This window comes from Apteryx mantelli, chromosome 7 (assembly GCF_036417845.1).
Source record: "Apteryx mantelli isolate bAptMan1 chromosome 7, bAptMan1.hap1, whole genome shotgun sequence".
NCBI classification, from domain to species: Eukaryota; Metazoa; Chordata; class Aves; order Apterygiformes; family Apterygidae; genus Apteryx; species Apteryx mantelli.
The window spans coordinates 5,720,226-5,741,688 of NC_089984.1; the positions used below are offsets into that span (position 1 = coordinate 5,720,226).

General features: G+C 40.1%; 1 protein-coding gene across 6 annotated transcripts; it reads left to right on the forward strand.

Moving 5' to 3' along the window:
• The first annotated feature begins 542 nt into the window (after positions 1-542).
• On the forward strand, positions 543-21,104 carry UBE2D1 (ubiquitin conjugating enzyme E2 D1). 6 transcript variants are annotated; one of them, XM_067299670.1, is made up of 7 exons: positions 543-620; positions 9,103-9,166; positions 9,262-9,293; positions 12,139-12,216; positions 12,519-12,624; positions 15,113-15,206; positions 18,292-21,104. In XM_067299670.1, the coding sequence occupies exons 1-7, from the start codon at positions 597-599 to the stop codon at positions 18,335-18,337; spliced, it is 444 nt and encodes a 147-aa protein (XP_067155771.1). In that variant the 5' UTR covers positions 543-596; the 3' UTR covers positions 18,338-21,104. The 6 variants fall into 6 exon arrangements, with proteins under 6 accessions (XP_067155771.1, XP_067155772.1, XP_067155775.1 ...); XM_067299671.1 differs by having other exon boundaries at positions 15,155-15,206; XM_067299672.1 differs by lacking the exon at positions 543-620 and adding an exon at positions 11,511-11,628 and having other exon boundaries at positions 9,113-9,166.
• Positions 21,105-21,463: the final 359 nt, after the last annotated feature.

A 21,463-nucleotide genomic window follows, 5' to 3' on the forward strand; every position in this document is an offset into this window, starting at 1 on the left:
CACTCACTAAATAGAATAAATCTTAAGTTCTGGTGTAGAGAAACAAATTGATAATGTGAAATACTGATGGTGTTCCAAAAAGGCTTTGCTTCATCTCAACCCACAGAGACTGCTAAAGGTGGAGGGCCCTGATTTACTGTGGGAGAAATGTGAAAGTAAAGAGCCTGCTGTTAGGTGATGCGCACTGAGGAAGAGGAGCAGCTGTGGCAGTGGGGCAGGAGGGGCTAAGGGGAAGATCCTCAGGTTCATCTGCAGCTGCTGCAGGAGGAGGGAGAGGGGCAGGCCCCGGTGTGCCTCAGTGCGGGCCTGCTCCAGGGCCCTCCGCTGGGGAGCCCGCCCGGGGGGGGAGGAGGGGGAGGCACCGCCGGCCGCCAGGGGGCAGCGCCGCCCCCCCATGCGGGACTACATTTCCCATCGCGCCTCGCGCTCCCCGCACGCAAAGGCGGACACAAAGGGCCCGGCCAGCCCCGCCCCCCCGGCGGCGCGCGCGGCCGCCGTTACCCGCCCCCTGCCGCCACGCCCCGCCCTGCCCCGCCCCACCCCCGGCCGCGCGCCCCACCGCTGCCGCCCGCAGCCGCCGCCCGCCCCGCGCCCCCATGGCGCTGAAGCGCATACAGAAAGTGAGTGGGGCCGAGCCGCGGGGGGGAGGAGGGCCTGGCCCGGCCCGCCCCGGGGAGCGCGCCCTCGCCGCCCCGCTGCCCGCCGGCGTCGGCCGTTGGCCGCGCCGCAGCCGTTACCGTCTCCCCCCACCCCGCCCCCCATGGGGCCCGGCCCGCTGCCGAGCCGCCGCCGCCTCCGAGGGGCAGCCCCGGGCGGGCGGCTCTGGCCCGAGCGGTTACGGCTGCGGGACTCCTCGCCTTCTTTAACCGCCCCCCCCCCCCAAAAAAAAAAAAAAGCGCCGTCTCAAGCCGTCGTTAATAAATAACCGCCCGGGAATATTTCCCCAGCCTAAGGCCGTGTGCTCGGGAGGTGCCGGGCGAAAGGCGAAGTTGTGCGGCCGGTTGCCTCTGGAGGGGGCGAAGCGCCCCGCGCTGGGCAGCGCCCTCAGCCCCTGCTCGCTCTGACCTCCGCGCGCGTCCCGCCGTGCGAGCCTGGAGGGGGTGCTTGGAAGCGGCCGGGCTTTCGGTGAGGGGGGCGAACCTCCAGGCTCCTGCTGTCCGCGAGACCTGACCCATCGCTGTGCCGCGGAGACAAAAAGGCGCTGGGAGTTGTAAACACGGAAACGCGGTTAACCGTTAGCGTGTTGGCTGCGTTGTAAAGTCGGTGTTGGGCTGTCGCTGCGGCGCGCTTAGTCATTCGTGCTGTCCTGGGTCTGCTACTGTGCCGTAGTTTCTTGTGCGGGTTTAGGATGTAGACGTTGCAGAAGGGGGATCCCGTCAGAGCAGTTCGCCCTGCCGCGGGCAGGCTCGTATACCCTGCGATAGAGAGGAAGTTACTGGCGTGAATTTCTGCCAGAAGTCAGTAGTCAGGTCGCACGGTGCAGGTCTTACTATGTCTTTATAGGTGCCACAGTTAGGGAGACTTTGGTTGCTCAGTGTCATTTATTTTATTAGGAGTGTTACATTTGAGTATTATTTCGAACATGAATAAATGAATGCAGTTCTTTAGCAATAAGTTCTGTCATGCTTTTGCGTATTATGTGAATGCTTTGCCTTTTGTGGGTTTTTAATTTCCTACCTTTTCTTTGAGTACATCCTCATCCTTGTGCTTATAAGAAAAGAACTGTCCTGGATACCTTCTCTTTCCCTTTCTTGTTCAGCTTTTTTCTGCTAAGGTGACAGACACAGAGAAGGTGGAAAGCCTGGTAGTTCACTAGTATTTTTCAGATGAAGTGATAAATAGTTTGTGGTCTTCCAAACGAGGTCCTGCTAGAGTAGAGTTCCTTTCTGTATTTTTTCCTCTTATTGCTTTCCCTATGTAACTACTTTTCCTGCTTTAGAGACTTCCATATGTATTGGAAAGCCACAACTTTAATGTGGCATTTTACAAACCTTATGTTGGATAGATGTGAAATTTGTGAGCAAATCGTCACACTAAGAGTACTTTTTTATCCTGTTAGCTGTATTAGCCTTTTTCTACTATTTGAAAAGAAGAAATGCTGACTGGGATGCTGAAGTCAAGGTTGTATGAGATTTCCCACTTGCATGATAGCTTTTATCTGAAATAGGCAGGAATATTGTGGAAGGAGCTACCTGAAGAGTTGAGATTAGATTCCATACTAGGTATCTCTTGCTTCTAGCTTGCTGCAGAAATGACTGCTGCTGGATTTCTTTTTTTCATTAACTTCCCTCATTGCTCTCAGCTGCCTTTCCAGGGTAAGAAAATACAACTACCAGAGGGACTTGGTCCGCAGACTGCCTCCAAAACAATGTCTTAACAAGTCACTTGCTGTGGAAGAGGCTAGTGGCAAGGAAATAGCATTCTTTCAAATCAAAAGTTAAAATGAGGGGGAAAATGTTTGTAAAGGCAAACTGTCTTGATGTCATTCTAATATGTAGGGCTTTCTTTAAAGTTACAAGACTGGAAAAGCTAGTGCTAGATGAAATGTATTTGTGGGATGGTGTGCTTATCCCATCTAATTTCCAGATGTTTCAGCCTGGCTTTATAGATTGATAGTTATGGTGTATCTCAAGGGTAGAGGGAGATGAAATCTGGAGTAGAGGATATGACATAAGGACTTTGTGCTTTCACAAAGTGCCTAGAGGACCTCTTTGGAGAACAAACACGATGGTATTCCTTGGGAACTCGTCAGTCAAGACATACTGTCCCTGGTTAAGCTTGTGTGTGCTTACAGCGGTTCAGAATTGTATTCCAACATAGCTAAGGGATTATGGTGGTGAGCTTGAGTGTTTGTTCACAATAATTCTGATAATTTGTGTGGTCAAGATGGTAGCACCAACTGAGGAAACAGAGCTGTAATACACAGTGAACATTAGTAAGTTAGCATACGTTGTCTCATGTTGCTTGGGAGTCCTATTTCTAGCTAATATTGCCATTACGATCTGTGTCATTTCATCCTTTCTTTCATTCATCCGCCTTGCAGTATTGCCTTTTGAGAAGGGCCTCTTCAAAGGTGGACAGCTTGCAGGCTTCAGTGAGAAGACGTATTTCTAATAATGAAAAGACATATTATGCTGGGGAGCTGTCTAAAAATCAAGCAACTGCATAACCAGTAAGCAGCTGATATTGCACATGAAGGTGTTTCCAGATCAGCACTGAGGGTGGAATAGCAGTGAGGACATGAACCCTTGCTGCCTAAACACAACAGTCACTGCCAGCTCCATGACAAATTCATCCCAGAGTTCACTAGGAGCAGAGTTTCTAGTTCATCTTAAGCTGAGGAGCCTGTACTAGTTTACCTCGTCAGTGCTTTGCTTTGCTCTTTGAAAGAGAAGCAGTGCGTTTCTATGCCGAGAAAACCCTTAGACTGCACTGTAAGTGTTACGTACAATGGAAGCTCCTTGGGGCAGGAGCTGCTTCTGTGTAGTCTGTGCAGTACCACTGAAAGAATAATCCTCTTTGTTGTGGCCACTGCAAACTCCAGTTGCTGCAAATCATGAGAACAAAACAAATAGTATAGGTTTTTAATTATTTGGGAAAGGATATGCTGCAAAGAAGCCTGTACTGTTACCAGCTCTGAAAATTGAGATGCCGTTGTTTGTGTGCTAAGCAGAAAATGTTCAGGCTCCCGGGTTATATAAGTTTTTGTTTAGCTTAGTTTTATCTGTCATTCCTGCGGAGAACCATTTTCTTCATATTTCTGTTCATAATTCTTTGTTTACATGTCTAATTGTGAGTTTGTTTTCCCATTGGTTCAGTATTACAGTTGTGAATATACTTTAGTTGTAAATCCTCTCCTTCTTGGTGTTCTTCTCATGTTAATGCAATTTCTTGTGTTTGTTAATGGCTCAGACAAATTGGAAAAATGTGTAAAAATGGTATTCACTTGCTCCCGTTACAAGCATAAAAAAAACTTGGACTCTTTTGGTTGGAAGAGCTGTTTCTGAAAACAGCAACAAAGTATTTTCTGACACATTTGAAGCCTGGTTTAAAAATAGCTGTTGTTCTTTATCTTGTCAGGGCATAGTGCTTGATTGTTTTTTCTGCCACAGCTCAATGAGAAAAGAAGCATTCAAACACTTAAATATGCCATTGAACTACATGTCCGTTTGTTTCGATGCCTATTTTGTATAGGCATACACTAACGGAATATACCAACTTGAATCTTCATGTTGAAAATAAGTTTTGTTACTGTAAATTAGCGCAGATAAAATTTTGTCAACACTTGTGGCTTAAGTTTTGATTTTAAACTATTGAATCGCATGCTGTCTTTGGTAATAAACACTGAGGAAACCCCTTCTTGGGAGCCATAATGTGAAATGTTTAAATTTGCCTTCAAAACTTCAACTGTGCTATCGCAGCAATATTTTTTGCATTGAAACGGTCTATAAAAATAGAATGTATACTAGTCATAAACATTAACTTGCTCTCTATTTGAGAAATATTCTGATAAATATTTGTCTGCTTTACATATATACCAGATGCATGCAGAACAGAGAATCCTTAACTAGCCTTCGAGCACAATCACTGCCTTTAGGTGCTTTTTGGACAGATGATTCCAAAAGCCATTAATCTTATAGCAGCAGTGTATGTATGGAATTGTAAAGAAGTGAGTCTGTGGTCTACAGTGCATTTTGTGCAAGAAATTAAGAACATAGCTGGCAGATTTAAAAACCTCCGTTTTAAATAACGGGGCAGGAAAAAGAGGCTCTGGTTGTGGTTGCTTGTATCTTAGAAAAATAAAATAGCTTTTAGTGATGCTGCCTGCCATTGATTTCAGTCTTTTGATAGCCTCTAGGCTTTTTTTCTGTCTTTTTTTTTTTTTTTTTTTTTTAAGAATTGCAAATAAATGAGATATTTTTAGGGCTGATGTTTGTTAATACTCATGGACATAGGCACTGAGTGTCCATGAGTACTATGATGAGGATGTTTATCCTCCTGTTATCAAAGCATCCTTTTCAGTCTTGATCCAGTAGCTTTTTAGGACAAACCCCTGACGGCTAATGAAGTATATTAACTGTTTAACTGGCCCTTCCGGAGTTCTGAAGCAAACAACTTTCCTGGCACTCTTCACCATCGTTATACTTTTATGAAATGTATGCTATATTAAACTGTGACAGTGAGTGATGGTCTGCACATGCAAAAGTATTTTTAGCACTTATAACTTACTGTAGAATACATATACTTTTTTTAGTCTGTTAAACTTGATTTTTTTTAATTTTTGTCTCATGCTGTCCACAGAACTGTTCCTTCTAGTGTGGATGTGGTGTGGTGAAAGGTGATAAGTCAGAGGTGTAGCTATAACCGTCTCCGCTAATTGTTGTCTGATGTTTGTATCATTAATATTACTGTGTTAGCTATACTTGGTGATCAGTCCTATTTGCTTTTGTGTTCTGCTGATGTTTTGTAGTTTTAAACATAAGAAGTTTACGGTTACACTCATTCATTGTGACTAGTTAGACGTATAGAATTAGTGTTTTATCCCAATCAAGCCATGATAACTTTGCACAGAGAAAGGGATGCTAGGAGGAATAGATCCCTAATACTCTCAAACAAAGAAAAATATTACAGAACAGAATAAAATTTGGCATGTGTTGGAGTTCCTGATAGATACTTTTATGCTGTGACATTCACCACTGTTGGAAATGACTGATACTTGTGTTTGCATCTCCCGCAAGCAAAATGTTATTGTGTTTTTGCATATTCTCATTAAAGACACGTTGCACTGGTGTATGCTGTAAACTGCAGTGCTGAGTCTCTCTTTTGAAACAGAATCTGCACTGCTTTGAGGTATAGATCCTGTTCATTAGCCTGCCTACATCAAAGCCTTGCACCAGCAGTTTCTATACCATTGACTAAAAATATTAGTGCAGGCAAGCAACCAGGCATGCATAATGCAGCAACAAGATGACAATCCATAAAACAAGGACAAGATGCCAGAAACAACTGACTTAAAATTACAGGAACATTTTTGGTCTTGACTGTCTAATCGGTTAGCTTTACATGCAGTTCTTTTGCACTGCTCGATGAAGCTTCAGCATGTTGTGTTTTGTAGCTCTTCATCCTTGTCACAGCAAGGTTTTCTTTCTTGTGAAGAGTTTATTTGCTGCTTTGTGTAGAGAATTCTTGGATTTAACAGCTCTTTCTCTTGCCAGTATATAAAGTTGTGAAGCAGTTTTTCTAGCTCTACTTACACAAGGGAATCTTTACACTCAACTATTTTAGTGTTCAGCTCTGGACACTGACAAGTCAGTGGTCAGGCAGACTCATAAGGGACATTCTGACTATGTCCTTACAGCATTTCAAAAGATGTAGGAAGGCCTGAAGCCTATATGTTACAGCTCTCTGCATAATTTTGCTTTGAGTATGAAGCTTAGCCAGCATCATTACTCTAACAGCATAAAGCAAAATCATTCTTTGATTTTTATCATAGCTTGATCTGAGCTTCTGTATGTAAAGCCTCAAACTGTTCTCTGTCAAATTCAACTTACAAGGTTTGATCTTGTTACTCTTGGTATTTTTAAACCACATGAACTTCAGTACATTGTTTCTCATGACTGGAAAACACGGCCTAAATTTTCTCTGTCAGGATCTGACTATTTTTTCCCATCTGCATAAGCGCTCTTAATGTATCCATGAATACTGCTCTCATTGAGTGGCCTAGAGAACTTTTTCTTCATCACTGTTAGGGAAGTGTTAATAACAGCTTTTTGAAGTTCTAGATCTGGTATTATGAGCTACAATTTAAAAACATGATTTTATCATAGACAGATGTCAATGCCTTTAGCCTGAACAAGTTGAAAGTATATACCTGAGGAGCCTTGGCCAATCCCTACCAGTTCAGAAGTGCACATGTACATATGAATGAAAAAACAATTTGTGTGTTTATGAGTGTGTAAGTATCTTGAGGAAAGCATCTAACAACTAGAAGTGTTGTTTTCGACTCCAAAACTGTTGGGTGCTTGTCTAGCAGCTGTAGTAATGTTCACATATGCATAAATAAATGTTTGCATAAATTTTAGAGACTTTCTGAGGAGTTAAGCTACACCTTTTTCCCATCACTGCAGTTAATTTAGTAGTCATCCATAACCGCTATAAAACACTTGATTTCAGGCTTTGATTGAGTTTTTCACTTTAGCTGGCAGTCTTGTGTAGATGACTTTTTTAGCATCTGTACAAGACAAAATCTTCCCATGTTGGGTTAGATCTTGAGTTGCAAATTTGAGTAGATGGTGGCTGTAACTGCTCTGCTGCTGCTTGTTGCAACTCTCATGACTCCTGGAAATTCGAGACTTGTTGATTCCCTTTTTGTACTGGCAGTGACTTGGCTTTGCGTGGATTACTGGTTCTCTATATCACTCCTGTAGTGAAATTTGAATCCTCAGATTAAAAAGGAAACTGCACTTTTAAAGGGTTTTGCTATTGCTTTTGTTGGTTAAAGTCTAACCTGGAGTGTTGTTTCTGGAATAGCATATGATTTCACCAACAGAATAAAATTGGGGCAAACAAGTAAAACTACTTAGCGACCTGAACTATTTACGTATATCAAAGAACTGTCTATCTTAATTACAAAGTTTGTGAGGAGTAACTTCAGAGCAAATGGTATTTTACTGCTCTACTAATTGGGTGAAGGTTTGTTGCAGTACATTTCCTTAAATTCGGGGGCAAGAGGGGAGCTGTAAAAAGTGTAGCTGAATTTAGGTGCCAAGCATTTGCACCTTGTTCCCTGGGAAATGAGGTGTCTTGAAGAGAGTACTGTGTGAGCTGAACTGCTTACTGGATGTCGTAATCAGATGAATACCTCGCTGCAGCGGAGGAGTATAGTTTTTTTAACCCTTCAAACTGTACGTTAGGTCTGATCACAGTACATTCATGAATTCTCCTTTAAGTTAAACAGACTTTGCTCCAATTTAAAACTTGATTTTTGAAGTAGTTGTCTTGATTAATGATTTTTGTTTGGAAATGTTTTCGTTGCTACTCCTTAAGCTAACCTCAAGGAGATGTTTGCAGACCTGCTTATTACTATAGTTGACTTAAAGGTATATGTCCTGAGTAATTAGTTGAGTGACTTAGGAACAGTGACTTAGGGCAGTTCTTTTAGGTTACTTCAATGGAAGTATTTACACATAACTGTTAAACTTATAGCAGCAGAGTTCCTACTGGCTGGGAACTGGAAAAAGTAAGTAGCTTGTTCTTAGTATAGAAAAGCTTTAGACATAAAGTAATATATAGAATTAGACAAGGAAAACAAACCAGCATTAATGCCTGGCTTGTCTTTTATTTGATATAGTGAAGATAAATCGGATGAAAAGCTGTGGTGTTTTTGCATAATTAAATAATAATTTTAAGCTATTTGAGACTGTGTAGACTTCTGTAAAAGAAATAATCAGGTGAGCTGCAAAAACTGTTCTGAACACTTCTCTTAAATTTCAACTTTCTTGAGTTTTCTTATAAATCATTTTGAAAAAAATTATGTAGAAAATTAAATCAAGGTACGTTAAATAAGGTGTGACACTAATATTTTTCCTTTGTTTTCTAGTTCACTTAAGACCCTTCATGATATTTTTATATATTGCTTCTAGGAAAATTGCAAGCACTTTATGAGCTAGTTTAACTCAGCTAATGTATACAGATTAGTCCACTACAAGAAGCTTTTGTAAAATCAAAAGCTAAAGGAACAGTCAGATTAGCACAACAATTTCTAAATTAAGCAGTGAGCTTACTGAGAAATCAAATAACCCTTCATTTTCTTCGTTTCCTTCTGCCTTTACAGTGAAATTTCAGTAGATCCAACTTATTATGAACTTAGTAATAACTCTTACATACTCTCAGGTATTAATTGGTAGCATAATATTGTCTTACTGGAAATCTGCCTAGAAAAATTCTTTTCATATTGCAGGGCGCTTCACATTTTGATTTCTTTAAAAAAATTTCAGCTCTGTTTCATGAAATCTGTCTAGTGTGTTTTCACTCTTGGAAGTGATGTTATGTGATCTGTATGTTCATGTAGATATGCTTCAAATATTTGTATATTCCTTACAGGAACTAAGTGATCTTCAGCGTGACCCACCGGCCCACTGTTCTGCTGGACCTGTTGGAGATGACTGTAAGTTCTTCATAGTATATTGCTACAGTTGACCTTTTTTTCAGTTAAGAGCAAGCTCAGAAGAACTCTAATCGTTTTATCTTTTTGACTTTCAGTATTTCATTGGCAAGCAACTATTATGGGACCTGTAAGTATATAATTCATACCCTTTAGAAAAGTAGACCTTGTTTTCCTTTTGATTATGGAAGGATTCATTTGGGTGTATGTAAACATGACAGTCAAATTCATCGGTGTCCTGTGCAGATTAAAGATTTGGGGTGTCATTGTTGCTATTCTTAGTGATCTGGTACTAGTTTCTTTCTATAACTCTTAAAAAATCCCTCCTCCTCCTCCTCCTCCTGTTCCTGAAATCAGAGATGTTTAATCAGTCAACCATAAGGTTTGAATCAATGGTGTGCTGTGAACTGAAAAGCTTGCTTTCCAAAGATGATCATTACAATTCTGGAAGAGTCATCCATCCAAAAGGAGAAATAATTGGTGTAATCCAATGTAAAAGTTAGTAAATGTAAATGAGAGTGGGGTTGCGCAAGGAGATTTGGGGGCTTTCAGATAGTCGGAGCTCATTTGATGGCTATGAGGTGGCTCTGCCAAAAACGGATGACTTTTGGGAGCTGTAGTCCAGCAATTGTGGGTACTTTGGGTTTCTACATGAGAAAAGCCTGCTTTCCTCAGGCTGAGGGAGATCTCTAAAGACTTAAGACTCTTTTAAAATAAATGATGTAAGAAAGGGTAGGAGTGCTTAAAAAAAAGTTGTGAAGGAATCCTGGAAAGGATTTCAGCAAAGAGAATGAAGAAGAACATGACCTGAGGGAAGGGCTGTTTATCAATAGCATGGTAAGTTTGTATTCCTATTCTTTCCCTTTTGGACTTCTTGCTAACTTGAAAAGAGGAGTTTCTGGTTCAGGCAGGCAGTGAGCTGAACCAGTCCAGGAGTTGGAAATTTGAGACAGTACTTAATCCAGTGACATACAGCTTCACACGGTGGAGAAAATGGAATTATGGCTGCTTTGAGACAGTGTTTCAGCATCTTCAGCACAGCTCCTCTGAGTCAATGAAAGATGAGTTATTGATTTACCAGTGAAATGCTGGAGCCTGTTTCCCAACTTGTCAGTGGCCCAGCAGCAACTCAAATGCTTGTGACAAGCTTTTCTATAGGATACTAAAAAATGTGCCACTGTTCTTTACTAACTGTTACTTCATTGGGCCACTCTGCCCTTGCCCCTCTGCAGTGCTTAAAGGTGAGTGGCAAAACAGCAAAGAATATATACAGTTAAGAAAAACTTATGTGCTGATTGTCCCTAGTGTCGTCTCTTTCTGAATGACCCGGTGACCTGAATAAGGGAAATATTAGCACATAAATCCCAACTAAGCTTTCTTTTTTTCCAGTTTGCAGTTCACCTTTAATGTCCCATAGGGCAAAATGTTCTTCTCTTCCCTTCAAGTTCCTTAGACTTCTCTAGTTCTGGATAAGAATGAGAATCGCTTGCCAGCCTTTCTCAGCTTTAGCTGCCAAAAAGAAAAGCCGCACTGTCGGCATGTTATCCTTTATCTTGATGAGAAAAGCAGATGTACCTTCTGTATACTTTCTGATGGGCTGAGGGGAGCACAGGATTAAAGCTTACCTTCAGAATTCACTTCCGATGTGTGGAAGCAAGATAACCTCTCCTCCTGTCTCTGGGTGTCATCAGTTTGTTTTATACACCTTACCCGCCAAACATAGCGCGACTTCACTTTGCCTTCTCTCTGACACTGAACTTGTCTGATCTTCAGCTTATTTTAACTTTGACAAATCCATTTACTATGCATGCAAGCACTGCTTTCAAACCTAATTGGAAGTACAGTGGCAATCTCTTCTGGTGTTACCTAATGCTGACTTCTTAGCAATACTATATATAACCTGTCTTACATTGCAACACTGTCTGCATTTTGAGTGCACAGGAAGACCTGTCTTAAAATGAACCATCTGTGGCTTTACATATTACATTCTTCTCTAAAGCTGTAATTTTTGCTCATTTCTATGGTCAACTTTTCATTTAAAAACAGGCCACCTTTTCTCTCATAAGAAAACCAAAAACTTGATGTTCTACAGCTTTGCTGAGACTGGGTCCCTACATGGCTGTTTTAAACTTATCAAAGTAATGAGAGGTATTCTTTCCGTTCCATTAATCAGAAATTGCAGGTTTGCTCTCCATCACTTAGTGTTGAGACTTTTTCCCCCCTCTTTTAATTAATAGGAAGGAAAGGTGTCCTCAGCAGATGACTGCAACAAAGTTACTTCTGTTAACTGTGTGCAACCTGGACATAAACCTGTGCACATGTTCTCTAACAAAATGCATGTTCACAGATTTGTACAGGTCACAAAGATGTTGTGTGTTTTAAAACTCCCTGATGTCATCATGATCAACTGAATTATGTTGGAAAATCCTACTCTTTGCATCTGCAAAGAGAAACCACTTCTTGAGGTAAGTATATTCGTAGCTTAAAGGTGGAGGCAGATGCTGAATATAGCAGAGCAGCTGTGATATTGCACAGAGGCAGGGTTTGAAAGACCTGCTCTGGGTTTTTTGTTCCCCTTGGTGCCCTGGAGCTAAGCTCCAGCAGTGCCTTGCAGCCCAGATACTGAGGAGGGAGGTAGTTTGGAGTGGAAGGATCAGCAGCTTGCTTACTCCACCAGTCCAACACTGCTCGCTTGCTTTCTCTCCCTGAGAAGGGCAACACTTGGGAGCTGTGTTGGGCTGCTGCAGTAGGAGCCATGGTTGGCTCTACCCTAGCTCCGCAGGCCAGTGGGAGGATGCCATTCCCTCAGCATCAGCTCTGTGCCTTCCCAGTACACAGCCTCTTGAGTGGGCTGTGTACTGGGGGGGGAAAGGAATTTTCTAAAATACTTGTGGCTTTGGGAGGTTCTTTGCATTCAGAAGGGAAGTGCCAAAATACCTGAAATATGTTAATGTTTTTTGTTTTTGTTTTTTCAGCCAGACAGTGCATATCAAGGGGGAGTATTTTTTCTCACAGTACACTTTCCAACAGACTATCCTTTCAAACCACCAAAGGTAAGTCCTTTCTCTCAGAAGTTATGCAAGTTCCAGTTCAGGGCTTTTTTTCGATGCTCTGACTGTTTGGGGCTCACTTCAGGGAGCTAAAGCCAGACAGGCCAGCAATAGGGTACATGTTTGTAGTGAGTGAATAGATATGACTGAATCCTAAAAGTGAGTGATAGGATGAGAGATTATACAATAGAATGTGTTGGGTATGGCAGATCTAGTATGACTGGGACCCAAAGGGACAGTATTTAGGATTCCAACTGTAATGAACAAGATTTGATGTTAACATCTTGTTTTGTTTTGAATTCCAGATTGCTTTTACAACAAAAATATACCATCCAAACATAAACAGTAATGGGAGTATCTGTCTTGATATCCTGAGATCACAGTGGTCACCAGCTCTGACTGTATCTAAAGGTAAATGCACAGGCGTGCTAATGAATTCATGAAATTGCATATGGTGCGATGGTGGGGTTTTTTTGGTGTTACTTCAGTGTCTGAAGGTAGCAGTGGGAACTCATTTATCCTGCATACAGAAGTGGCAAACTCCACTGGAATCCTTGTTAGGATCCAAGACCTCTCACAATTTGTTTGGAGTGTCACATTACATAATAGAATATGCGTGTGCCAAGGAAATACTCTGAAACAAATTGGGTAGGATAATAAATATCCAGTTAGCCTGAAAGGTAGTTTTTATATTATAGTTGACTGTGCATACAGAAATGAGGAGAAACTGGTGTCTGCTAGATGACAGAGCTACAAAATCAAAGGGATTTGGATGTAAATGGAAAACACTGATATTGACATGTGCCTGGGCTTACCTGACTGTGTACTGGTTTTTTGATAGCTTTTTGGGTTGCTTGAGCATCCTTGTGTGGGCTAAAGTCTTATTTCTACTTTATTTTAAAGGAAGAGATATTGTTCTGGTTTGTATTCCTCTGTAAGACAAATATTTAAAAATGTAGTTGCTTTCCAGATCATCAGTAAAAGATTCCTTACAATATTCTAGTGCTTTATTTAAACTTTCTCAAGTTTGAAGACCCTTGATTCTTGCAATGTTGAGATTATAGTTAGGCAGTTCTTTTCTTGTAGGCTTTTTGTGTCACTTGAAAAGCTGCTTAATATGTGGGTGCTATCATTGCTTTTCTCACCCATGTTCAAAATGCTTAGGTGCACACTCAGTCATATTACAGAAAATTCTCAGGTGACTCCAAGTTTTAATCAATATCATGTCTTGCTTAGGTGCTTAAGAGCTCTCTAAACCATGTGTCTTTTTTTAAGAAGAATGTCATTGTTTTTTTGATCATTGTTTGGTGTACGAGCAAGAAAATATTGTCTGTCCAATCAAAACTGTTCTATGCAAGTGCAGTTGTTATACCTTCTTGGAAAAGCAGCTGCTGCCCGTGTGCAGTAATCTCAGAAGCTAAGTAAAATCTAAGTTTAACACTGTTTCCTGATGCAACTACTGAAGGCATGACTTGTGTAGTTGATGCCAGCTTTCCTCAGAAACTGGCTGATTGTATTGCTGAGCAAAAATCGTCTTGTTTCCAGTTGGTTAGAAGGCACTTAGAAATGAGAGGTGGCATTTATATCTTGCCTAACAGTCAGCATTTCGGACTAAATGAAACCTCTGAGTTTTCAGGTCTTCTGTACTTTTTTGTGCCTTTACTTTTTGGTGAGTGCTCCTTCAGTTTTAAAGAGGGGCAGTCTACTGGTCTTACATGGTCTAAGTTGAAGAGCTTTTAGTGTACTTGCACATTATGTATCTTAAACTGGAAATCAGCTCAGTGGCTCATAGAAGCTTCTCCTTTATGGTTCTTGTTTCTAATATTATTGATGTATTTGGCACTTAATAAAATTGAAATATGTCAGTATAAAGTGGCTGAGCTTGCTACAGCCAAAAATGGGTATTAGTTCAGGTTGAACTGTTTTGTAACAAGGCGCAAAGCAAGAAAACCTTGTATTCTCCAGCAGCTAGTTACTGAAGTTAAGTTAATGATTTGGGGAACTTAACAGGTGTCTAATTCCCTTTTACAAGATGTTTAGAATTGCTTAACGGTGTACTCCTGGATCAGCAGGTATAGTGTCAGAGGTCTCTATTTCTTTTTGGTCATGGTTTGTTGGATGTTTTGACTTGCCTCTGATTTTTCCAGAACAAGATCTTGAACAGATTTTACAAACCTAACTTTTTATGCAATTAACATTATAAATGCTGGAAATGTTACCAGCCACCTTTGTTTACTATAAATTACTAAAACATTGGTACAGTGTATGCAAATATTCATATTAGTTTTGAATATAAAATAAGTTTCCTGAAATGTATATACTGCAAGTGTTGTAAAATCAAACATCCTTGCTTTGATACCAGGAAATGAATATGGAATTATAAGAAGTGAGTACCTGTGTATAATACTGATAAAGTATCCCCCAAAGTGGAAGTTATATTTGAATCGAATGAAGTGAAATGTTGGTATGAAGGAGAGAATAACTCTGTCAGCCCAGAAGTGGGGAAGGATGTGCACAAATCCAATGTTGTGTGATAGTGTAACAGTAATGATAAACTTAAATAATTGGAGGTGGAAAGGGGCTTAGTTTGAGCAAATATTCATATGGAACTGTGTAGTCTGTAGTTTGTTCAGTGTTCATAGGTTAAAACATGGGAGAGAGATCATTACAAAAGGTACAGGTCCATGGGCTGCAAGCTGTCTAGGCTAGTGATCAGAAAAATGGTCCTGGTCTTGTATAACCATTTCTGAGCAGAACTGCTGTGTAAAAGCTTAATACTAATATGCATTTCCTTTCCGACCTTCTGCTCCCTCCCCCCACTTCACTGTACTGGAATATATTAAAGATCTGTAGAAATAAAGCAAACTAACTTGTTTAATCTAGTGTCTCTTTTATTTAGTTTTATTGTCCATATGCTCCTTACTTTGTGATCCTAATCCAGATGATCCTTTAGTACCGGATATTGCACAGATCTACAAGTCAGACAAGGAAAAGTGAGTATAACATAGATATACATATTTTGTGTTTGTGGTGCTTGCAGATGCTTATCTGCTATACAACCTTCTACCTTAACTTTTCAAGATACTCTCTTCATAGATTTCTACAGTATAAAGGATTAGATGTTTAAATCTTGAAGATATCTGTCCATGGAATGGCAAGCAGGAAACTGTTGGATACTAATTTTTCGTATTTAAAGTTGCACAAAACATTCACACTGTTACATTGAATGTTTATATTCATTTTTCATTGCATGAAAAATCCCTTCTCAAATATAAATTATTTGTTGCTATCGTGGTCCTCCAGTTGTAAAACCTGTGCATTTGGTAAAAAGTTAGGTGTGAACTGTGGAATGTATGGTTTGAGACAATTTTATAAATGTAGCCTGGGCTAATATTGAGCTCTTTTTAGTGTTAGTGTCACATTTATTGCAAATTGCAACATCTTACAGAGAAGAACCTCTTTCTACTTTCCAGAACAATTGTGGAACTTGCAGGAAGTTTCTAGTATTGGGAAGGTAACATGGACGGCAGATAACTGAAGTATTACATACTTCTCAAATCAAAATCAGTTTTGATCCAAAGGTTTTAACTCTAAAAGTATTGTACTGACTGAAATTTCTATTCTTGGGCCTTTTACTTCTAGAGCGGAACCACCTGGATTTCCCAAAGTTCACTTTTGAGACTTGCTGACTTCTTCCTGTTGTACCTCACTCCTAAGGAGGGTTTTGAAATGCTGTGATATAACTACGTACATGGCTGAACCCTCACAGGATCAGATAACAGGATTTAGCGGTCACTAACAAGTCTGGTGCTTTGGCGTAATGGCATTTCTTTCCGGAGCGCTACTTCTATAGAGTGGTTCCTCTGGGCACTCAAAGTTTGAGTAGTGATGTCTGTGGATAGCTAAGCAAACTTAGGCATTGATTTCTTAAGAGTTCATTGCAGATGTGGGTGGCTGGAAACTCAGGCCTCTTATTCTGCAGTCTAGCCTGCATCGTTTCTGAAGGGTTGCATGGAGGAAATATTACTTCTGAGTGATTTTGTATCTTTGCTGCTTTCTGCTGATGTATCAGCTTATTTATTTCTCCCAGGCTCAAAAAATATACTTTATGCATAAAAAAGGTTACAGATTCAGTGATCCAGGAAGGAAAAATTACTCTGCTTACTACTGGGAGATTCTGTGGAACTCTGCTGCTTTAGGGATTTTGAGCACAACCCAGGATGTAGTCTTACCAGTATGGCCCGGACTGTCTTCTCTAACAGCATTTTCATGCCTGTCGCTTTCCTAGGTGTGTGTGAGCATAAGTAAGCCTGAATGAAGAGATCAAGTTAGGACAGTAACAAAGAGTAGGAGGCTCTAAGGTTTTCCAACCACATCCAGCGTGATTTACCAAGGATGAAATAACCTTCCCCAAAATGATTCTACCACAAAATTTCTGGTGGCCTTGACAAGAAATTAAATAGTCATAGCCATGCAATACATTCATGAATAGCCTAAACACCACTGATTATGTGACTTTTTGTTGAAGCCACTGAAATTGTCATAATTTAGTTTGGGGCAGGTCATTTTATCCTTGTTACTTAAGCTGATTTTTGGTAAATTTGCTGTTAGCTATTTCAATTGTTGGACTCCCTGTTTCATGTTCTCTGGAATTTTTGTGTGATATCCAGAAAACTTGCTGATTTGGTATTTTTTAGTACTGAGCCATTGAAGAACTTGTTGAGATGCATGGAAATGGCCTATAGTTCATCACATATCACAGCTCATGAAGATTTAAATATTGCTTTTACCTTGGGGACTGGATAGAGAAGGAATGAGATAGAAGTTAGATGGAAGTCTGTGGTCTAGTATTTGGAATGAGCCTCTTGCCCGGAGTGAAAATTATTAAAATGGCCTTTTTCTGACAGTTCTGTGTCTGATACAGTCAAGTCATGTACTCCATGTCTGAAGGGCTCGAACTCTGTGGCTTGTACTGCAAGGCGGATAGTTTTCAAGCTGAGGATGTGCCTCAGCCTCTGCCCATCCACTTACTCAATACTGCTTTCAGCTATCGTGCCTCCTGTTTGTGACTGAAGTGAAGAAGGGATACTTCATCTCCAAAACTAGAAATTTAATTGTTGTGGGATATACAGAGAAGGGGAAATTCTTGACTAAAGGGCTTCTCTTTTTATACTAATCACCTATTATTTTTTTAATCTTGTCTCAGATTTGTGAAATGAAGGATATAGCTGATACGTATGATCATCTATCTCCGTATTTTTTTAGCATATGCTAAAAATCCAAAGACTTGTATGATAGCATATTCTTAGCAACACAAACAAGTAACACATGATTTGGTATACTGAACTCAAGAAATGGTTTGGAGGAGGGGAACTTTTTAGTATTTCATCTGAAGAATCCAGAAGAAGGTGAAACTAGCCTGAAGAGTGGAATGTAACAAATGTAAGGACTGAAGGGGAAGTTATTGATTCTCTGAGGACATTTACCTCTGGGAGTGCTAGTTAGCTTCATAGCAGAAGCAAAAGACCCAAGAGTTAAAATCTAGTCACAAAAAATGTTTTTTTGAGAATTTTTCCTTTTAAGTTCAGATGGCAGTGCAGAAGGGAGAATAAAAAACTCTCCTGCAAAATTAATGGAAATAACTGCAAGCTTCCTCAAAAACTTTCCATGCCCACCCTTTCCAAAACCAGTTAATTATACTGAATTTCATGCTATTAAAGTAAACTTTGTGAAATTGCCTACACATTTGGGAATAATCAACAAATTCCTATTAATGTGAAGGTAAGGGAACTATCTGTGAAATGCAAGTGAAATATGCGCACTGATAGGCATTTTAATACAAATCTGTATTAAAACCTAAGACTGTTCTGAGCTTGAGTCAAAGTTCTTTTGATAGGTAACTTTAGAAGCTGAACATACAGTGGATATGTGTTATTTGGCTTTTAGACTTTTTAACATTATATGGATCAATCCTAAGAAGTGATAAGCTCAATAACATCTGTATAAAGCAAATATGTGGGCATTGTCAATGTATCACTAACAGATCTTCACTGTAATGCCTTCTTTCTGCACGTACAGATACAACAGACATGCAAGAGAATGGACTCAGAAATATGCAATGTAAACTTGTGAAGACTTTTTCATATACCACAGAGTACTGTAAATTCTAGGGTTTTTTTTCAAATTGGAAGGACATAGAGCACAGTTTACCATTTCAGTGTACCATGATGCCCTTTTTTTTCCTGTTTTGTTTTTTAACCCATGTAAGTGTGTTTCTGGAACAAGGGAAAAAAAAGCTTCCAAAAAATAACCTTATGACTGTGATAAGAATATTTATCTTTTTTGTATGCTTGCAGAAGACATTTATTATGGTTTTTAAGAGTTGGACATCTGCATCTTCAGACTACAAGATCCATAATGCAGTTGTAAAACAACCAAATTATTTTTGCTGAAAAAGTAGCTGTTTTTACATGATAAATACTGTATGGGTGTCTTTAAGATATGTTGTCTGTTTCACAAGTGTGTTCAAACTTCATTTTGTTAGTTCACTTATATAATTTGTTTTTTTTTTTACTGTATAGACTAAATGTATTTTATTTACCATGTAAGTCACTTCATTTTAGACTTACTTTCTTGTGCACAGTATTGACAAGATACAACTGCTAGTAGTGAAAATAATTGGGATATCCCACCTGTTAGGATATTCTAAAGACTGACTGCAGATTTCTTAAAACCTAAAATGATCTTTGCACTGTAATTCTTAGTATGCTGATCATGGAGAAACACTTGTTTTTGATTCTGTTGCATACTTGACTTAATTTTATTGCAATGTGAACTAATTGCACTGCTATGTAGAAAGATATGTAACCTTTTTGTTGCTATTTACAACTGATTTTTCCCTGTGGGCAACATAACATTCTCACAGACCTTTTACAAATCTAAATGTAGCCTTTTCCATATAAATAAAATGCATTTTCTACTACTTTTCTTGGCTATTTTTTTAATATCATGCATATCCTTGAAGTGCTTGTTCTAACGTTAGAAAATCAAAATATTAAGTATGCATGTGTATTGTAGGCAAAAGGGGAAGAAAGCCATGCATCTGATACTACTCAAAACTGTTGCAATTAATTTGTATGCTAGCTTTAAAGCATTTACTTAGCATGCTATACCCATTGCTTTTATATAGGACTTCAACTAATTTAATTGCGTATTATACATCTATTAATTTACTGAGGAAATACCACAAGTGTTTGAGCACCAAACACTTTATTTAAGGTGGTGTATTTGCAATATCGGAATGTTACAGTCAGTTTCTTACACCTGAAGCTAAATTATCCATTAACTGTCACTTCAGTTGCTTCAGACTATGCATGTAGCAAACCAGTAGCACTGGAGGGAGGCAGTCTTCTCTTATGAAATGTATTAAAACCAGAATAATTTTCATTTCCTATCATAAATTCTCTTTAGGTACCTGTAAATAAAAATGCATGACTAATGTTTTGCTCTGTACCTTACACATTAACCAAAAGTGACCTCCAGTTGGGAAATCTGCCATCACAAGAAAATATATTTTTAAGAAGACAAAATATTTGCTTTTTACTGTAATGAATGTCAAACTGGAATTTAGGATGGGGGAAGAAAGCATGCACAGTCAGAGCTTTTTTCCTACCAATGGAATACTGGTATCTTCACGCTTGCTGACTTACTGACTGTAATGGCATAAGCTGGTCACATACAAGAAGGTGTCGCTTCTGTGCTAGTTTTATCTATGACCCAGTAATGACTTTTGAAACACAAGCTTGATGGACACTGACTTTTATTAATCTTAAAATGTCCCTGTTCACTTTAGGTTGTAACAATATTTCATATGCTGAAGAAAAACATTTTTTTGTTATTAAAATAAGTGCTTCACTATACTTGAACTAGGATAATGTAGCTAGGAAGGTAAAGCCATTGTTATTTATACTTATTGCTAAATGGGTGGTAGGAAATTCTGACCATCAGAACGTGCTTCCAGAGCTTTTGATTTTTCTAGATTGTTAGTGATATGCTTGTACTAGAAGTTATTTAAATGTTTGCAATATCTGTATTGAAGTGTGTGAAACTGGAAGTTTGACTTGTATCTCAGAATACTCACTTTCTTTGGCTTACTGATATGTATTAGGACTGGTTTGAAAATGTTTCTACTCCTAACTGTTAATCTTTCAGTTGTGTGCCATACATGCAAGAATGACTTTCCATCACAGTGCAAGATCAGCAGGATGATCAAAAACTTAACCAAAAAAAAAAAAAAGCTGAAGTACTTGTGACTATTTAACATACTCTGCTTACAGCATATTTATAAAAATAACTATCCTATGGGCATGTTGTTTTAGAGGCATTTAAGCTGAAACCAAGTCTTTGCTTCTCATGCTTCTCTTAGTTTAGACTTTCTGCTTCTGAAATAATATCTATGATAAATATGACCAGGCTCTCAAAGAGTCGGTCAGCCTTCATGTACTGAAATAAACCCACTCAGAGTTCTTCTGTTAATACTTTTACAGTACTGTGCAGTACATGCTAATTTGTTTTGGTAGTTGAAGGGTTATCCTGTGTTTCTTACTATGATGGGGGAGAAAAAAAAAACCAAACACGTAATTCCCACATCCCTTTTTTGCCCCCAGCCTTGGTGAGAGCCGTCCTGCTTGCGGCAGGCAGTCGTCCTGTGCTCTGCGCTGGACGCTTCCCCAGCTAAAAGCGTTTTGTTAAGAGCGAGTGACTGGCACTGTCCTGTTAGTTTTTGGCCACTGCTGATCGACTTCTGTTGAATTAGTTTTTGATGTGTGTGTTATTTTCCGCATGGTTATATCACCTGAGGGCCTGAACGAAAATAAACTTGGAAACCACGAGTGCGTGTGCTGCTTTGCTGGGTGAATAACCATGCCGGAGGGAACGGGGGCTGGCGTTTGGGGGCATGTTTTATATATTTATGTAAGCACGAAACTAGTGAGGCGGGGGCGGCTCTGGGGGGGCGTTGTTTTTCGGGAAAGGGGGGAAGGCCAGCCCCCCCCGCCCCCGGGTGGGACAAGCCAGACGGGCCCGGGGCGGCTCCGTGGCGACGGCCTGACCTTGTCCCCTTCCCGCCCTCCGCGGGGCCGCCCGGCCCCGCCCCGCCGCCGTCGCGTGACCGCCCCCGGCGAGCCAATCCGCGGCCTCGCCGCCGGGAGGCCCGCGCGCGGCGGGCGCTATCCCAGGATGCCGCGCGGCG